The sequence below is a fragment of the Frankliniella occidentalis genome, unplaced genomic scaffold (genome assembly GCF_000697945.3).
Source record: "Frankliniella occidentalis isolate FOCC.00 unplaced genomic scaffold, Focc_3.1 Scaffold820, whole genome shotgun sequence".
Classification (NCBI taxonomy): Eukaryota; Metazoa; Arthropoda; class Insecta; order Thysanoptera; family Thripidae; genus Frankliniella; species Frankliniella occidentalis.
This window is the reverse complement of record NW_026267928.1, coordinates 22,937-28,358: the sequence shown is the minus strand read 5'-3', so window position 1 is coordinate 28,358 and position 5,422 is coordinate 22,937. Positions and strand designations below refer to the sequence as shown.

Below are 5,422 nucleotides of genomic sequence, written 5' to 3'. Positions count from 1 at the left end.
ACTCTCCCGTGCGCGGGGGGCCCCCGGGGCGGGTAGTTGCGGGTGCACTTGGTGGCGTTACGGAACGGAAAAGTTTATCAGACACGCTGACGAGACACACGGTCTAGACACGAGCCACCGCTTCGATCGGACCAACGCCACGCTTCCGGTCGAGCTTGCCCAGACGACAAAGTGCGCACCTAGACGTCGTCGGCGATGTACTTAGGTAAGATATCGGTCAGCACAAAAAAAACTTCCACGCTTTAAAAAGAAAATATTGAGTTGACTTGGTCAGTTGGTCAGTCCAAGTCGCACATTCTCGCTATCGGGCCCATAGTCGACGGCAGCAGCAGCAGCAGGTGCAGGGCGGCGAAAGTGTGTCAAACTGTCAAAACGAGTCTCTAGCGGTTCTGGCGCGCAAAACTCGGCCTGGGCGTCGTGGAGTGGCGTGGAGGAGCCGTCAGCAGAACACACACACTCTGCTCGGATCACGACACGTGCGGTGCCGCGGAGCCACGCAGGCGCCTCGTAAAATCCCGACTCCTAGACGCGGAACTCATTCAGGCTCTCCTTGAGCAGACAGAGGCTGGACAGGACGGGACGAGCCGCGCCGGCCTGGAGGAAGTGGGTGTGCCAGTAGAGTGCCACTGCAGAGTGAATGTGTGCCAGTAGAGTGCCACACCGCGGCGCGAGCGACTGTAACGTACAGTGCGCGCGGCACTGTTTGAACCGCGTGGTCAGCCAGCAAATGATACTATCTTCAACTCACTCTCTGACGGGTGCCAGTCATCGCATTGACCAGTTCGAACTGCTCGAGCCTTCCTTAGAGGTCAAATTTGTCACATTTGACGCACACGACGCCTTCTCCGCTTCTTCCTCCTCTAACTATACCGCCCATCCCATAGCTCCGCTCGACACAAGTCCGCTCCAATTGTAACGTGTACAGCCTCGCGCACGAGCGCGTTTCTCGGAAGTGGTTCACGCCCGCCGCGCCTGATACTAGACATGTAGTGGGGTCGCGCCGCGAGGAACGCAAACGCGCTGATTAAAACCGGAACTCCATCCGCGCCACGACACCGACCAGCAGCAGCGGCGGCCGAGTGCAGTTGCAGTCCGCCAGCGCATAGGCCGCCGCGCGGCTCCGGCTTGGCTCGGCGAAACAGAATCCATCCTCACCTCCCATCCACCACACACCACCCCGCGCGCTCTCCTCATCTTACACTTTCACAGCCTGTCAATAACATTCTATGGAATTCCCTGAGGTTGCAGCTCGGCGGTGATAAGGATTCGCTCGCTCACGGGGCTCGCCATCAGCTTCCTCTCAATGAGCTTAGTCTTTGGTAAAGCTACTTAGTCACAGCAGATAGGTAAATTTTCAATTTTAAACATTGATTTTTTTCTTCGAATTGCTTACGCTCAAACAAGAATATAAATTTTAAATCAACCCCCCACCCCCTTTCCAGTCAAAAAATAATGGAATTTTAAGATGAAATTTTTAAATGAAAATTTCAACTATTTTATTCATGTTTCCCCCATTGGAACTCACCCCCGACGTCACTCTCGACATTCTTACCTGTCTTTGGCTTCGGGGAGGGGGGCGGCGTGTTGGCGGGCGAGAGGGCCTTGGACTTCCGCAGGCGCAGCCAGCCCCACTTGGTGCGGAACTCGCTGCAGAGCAGGACGACGCCGAACAGCAGCAGCGCCACCAGATCCACGGCGCTCAGCATCCTGCGGGCAACAAGAGAGAAGGTGTGTTCACAGCGTGCAGACAGACGGGCGACGCCGGTCAGCCAGAATCACGGAAAACGGCGGGGAAAACACAGGAGGAAAAAGACGGTCCATACGCCTCACCGTGAGAACGGGAGGGCGGGGCGAGGCGGGGCGCGGCGCGGCGGGGCGCGGCGACCGCGACCTCCGCTCTGCTGTGAGGCAGGTCCGGATCAATGGCTGAGCCAGCGCGCGAGCCGGCGGGCGGGGCGGGAGCCGCGGGATGGACGCGCGCGCGGAGCCTCGCGAGAGAGTTTCGCGACTAGAGTGACCGCGCGTCGCATAGGCGACAGCGGGCGACACATGGCGATTTAAGCAGAGTGGGAGGACCTCGCGAGTCAGTCTGCCGAGCTGATAGTGGGGCAGGTCGTGAGGGCGACGCGCGGCACGGCCGCGGGGCCGGGAGCCCGGCAATCGACCGGCAGACAGACCACACGCGAAAAAATACAGAGACCATACCGCGTTAATTTGTTGTAATACTGGTATACTGCTTGTTTTGCGTGTTACAATATTTTGCCGAGAATTTTGAAACGTATGCGATTCCATTCTCGATAATATAGAAAAGAGGGCGCTCTTCAGAGCGGTTGACGTTGCGGCCGGCCGCTCGCGGTGTGTACCACCGCAGACTCGAATGTACTGTACAGTCCAGTGCCTGGTCCCCATCACGCACTGGGAACTTGACGAGATGTGATGCAAGAGAGTCGGATCATCGGACATGCACACACACACACACACACACAGTTAATGAATGAAAAGTGACAGCGAGAGGAGTCCGCGGTCCGATCCGCCCGGCGGACACCGCGGCCACGCGCAAAGCCGCGCCTTATAGCAATCGCCCCAAAAGTGCCTCAAAGTGGAGACGAGTAACCACACTTATCATGTCGTGACGGAGGGGGCACCGGCTAGGTGCGCGGCGGCGTGGCGCGGCGCGGCGGCGCTCTAGGCGGCTCTAGGAAGACCTTGGCCTTGGGCCTTGGGAGAGAGGAGAGGACGAGGACTAGACGAAGGAGACGAGGCGCGGCAGGTCGTCGTCGCGTGGTGCGGACGACGCGGAGTGGTGGAAACGCGTGGCCAGTATAGTCGGGCATCTATGGAGGAGAGTGTCCCGCCGCACACACAACCCTCCTCGCCAAGGAGGACGGGGAAGGGAGGAGGCTGTATGGGCGGATTGCGTCCGGTGCCGCCGGGCTGTGTGCGGCGGAGACGTGACCGGGACAGACCAGAACGATCAGGCCCTCCTCGTGTCGTGCCTCATCGTGCTCATGGGCCTTGATTGATTTAGCAGCCCGACTACTGCCCGTCTGCAGCCCAGTCTCGCAGCGCAATCAGCACGGGGTGCGGGGAGGGGAGAGGGCGTCCTGGTTCGACTTATGAGAGAGTGACCGGCGGCCGGCGCTATTCTCGTGTAATCTGAAAAGAAAACGACAACACGGGGGTCGGCGTCATCCTTTTCCTCTTGGTAGAAGTTATGATAAAAACCATCTGCGAGAATAACGACTTTCGCGGCTGCTGGAGAGGGGCGCACTTACTTATGGAGAAGGGACGCGGGGACGCGGGGCAGAGCGAAAGAAAGGTGAGCGAGATTGAGCGCAGGGCCGGGCTAGCTGAGGGTGGCGTTATTGTCCAGAGCGACGCCCGTCCATCCGACATCGGAACAAAAGGCGAGTAGAGGAGCGAGCCGAAATCGGAGCACACAGCAAAAAGGCCTATGCTTCGTAAAGGAAAGAGGGAAACCCGACGCCGATACGATGACCGACGCCCCTCTGCTGGTCCCCCACGCCCACCACATTCACCGACCCCGAGAGATACACGAGTTTTTGCCAGATTTGCAGAGTTCCTTCGGCCTGGCCGGGTCACGAACAGTCGAGAATAGGCGCGAATAGGTGTCGGGTAGAATCGCAGTGTCGTGGCGAGCGTGGGAAACTATGGAAGCAGCCTGCTCGCTGGAAGCAGAGCAGGTCAGCTCTTCGAGTCCACAGATATTTTAGATTATTTTCTTAGTGCCGGTTTTAGGCGTTTTAAAAAGTGTTTGCGGTAATTTTTGGAGGTGGATTTATTTTATATAAATTCCTTGAACTTTATGGAAGAAATAGAAAAATAGAAAAATAGGAAAAATTGGAACGTTACTACGAAGACTGTAAACGTTTGCTAGGAAAGGTCTGAAGAGGGTCTTTGCAGCCAGGTCCCCATTCTGCGGCTCACGCAATACAATATGAAGATCACGCCAGCGCGTCCCCCGGGGCCCCCGGGCGCTCGCTGCGGTGGCGGGGCGGCGTGCGCTTTACGCAAACTTTTCCAAGAAACTTGGCCAAATGACCGGACCCCCGACCGTGCCGGGCCGGGCCGGGCGGTGCCGGGGGTGGTGCCGGGGCGGCGCCACGCCCCGGCACACACACAGAGCCCCATTATGAGCAGCAGTGCCAGTGCCAGCCTCTCTTCTGATACAGCTGACGACTGATCCGCCCCGGCCGGGCCAGTTCGCTACGGCCGGCGATTAGGCTGGTTACAGACGGTAATAGCCCTATCGCCATCGCCCGCCCCGAGCCGGCACCACCACCACCATAAGGTCTCGGTAGCGCGGCGGCAGCAGCGCTGCGAGGGATTGGACTGGAATGCCGCCTCACTTGCTATCGCCGAAAAACCACAAAAACGCAACGACAGACGACTCTGCAGCAGGAACAAGACCCCCTGCGCTGCGGGGAAGGTTCTCTAGCTCGGCGTGGTACAGCGAGCAGCAGTGGACACTCCGCGTCCGCCCCATGTCCAGCAGTAGCCACCACCTGCTCCGGGACGGGACGGCGCGCCCTCCGCTCCGCGCGGCCCCGCCCAGCCGTAGTAGCCGCCCGGCAGGTGTCGCAATCCCTCCCTCCGCCAGCCGCCAGCCACCCGCCGCCAGCCACCCGCCGCCTCATCAGCTCAAACTTAAAATGTATTGCGCATTTCCTGCCATTTCTGCCAACCTCACGACATACCACAGCGAGCGGCGCTGGGCGCGCGCAGGCGGGCGCACAGCGCACACCGAGCGGCGGCCACGACGCGGCGGCGACCCGGGCGACATACCTTTAGGGAAGACCACGCAGCCGCTGAGGTGGGGTAAATTGGTTTCTTTTTACTTCTCGTTGCGTTTCTGTTGTAAGTATGTGTATTCGCGGTCGAGAGGCAGCAGACCACCGCTCACCACACACGGACGTTGCACGACTGAATGATAAAAACATACGCCGCGGGGGGCGACGCGGGGCGGGGCGGGGCGGGGCGTGCGCCTGGTGCGCCCCTGAGGCGGAGGAAGGCAGATACGGGGCGACACCACCGGCACTTTCGCTGTTTGTTCCAGATAAAAAATAATGCATTAAGAAGAAGCATAAACGCTAACGACATTGTGTTGCTTCCGTCCGTGACCTGTAGTGATGTGCCTCTCGACCCGCGCGCAAACACATTCACAATAAAAGACCCAAAATATTGACATTTTTACACCAGCGCCGGGAGGAGTCGCTTTAGAACGCAACTGGTGCAACTGGTAACAAGTGTTACACCCACTTTTATTCGATCGCGACGTACACCACACACACTTTCGCCTCGTCATCCTCCCCTGCTCCGACTCAAATTATACCCGGCGGAATTTGTAACAGGTTCGCCGACTAATAAACTTGAGCCACGCAGAACGGAAAGGGAGGGGGGG

The 5,422-nt window shown here is 58.7% G+C and overlaps 1 protein-coding gene across 2 annotated transcripts in view; it reads right to left on the bottom strand.

Annotated features, from left to right (window-relative positions):
• LOC113205624 (ecdysone 20-monooxygenase) overlaps window positions 1-5,422 on the bottom strand; it is a 21,222-nt gene that overhangs the window by 5,252 nt on the left and 10,548 nt on the right. Inside the window, exons 1-2 of one of the 2 annotated variants that reach the window (XM_026421314.2) lie at window positions 4,807-4,973; window positions 1,553-1,707 (exon numbers count right to left, since the gene is read on the bottom strand). In XM_026421314.2, coding sequence (XP_026277099.1) covers window positions 1,553-1,706 — 154 coding nt within the window. In that variant the 5' untranslated portion in view covers window position 1,707; window positions 4,807-4,973. Of the gene's footprint in view, window positions 1-1,552; window positions 1,708-4,806; window positions 4,974-5,422 lie in introns of those variants that run through there. The other variant, XM_026421313.2, reaches the window with a different exon arrangement.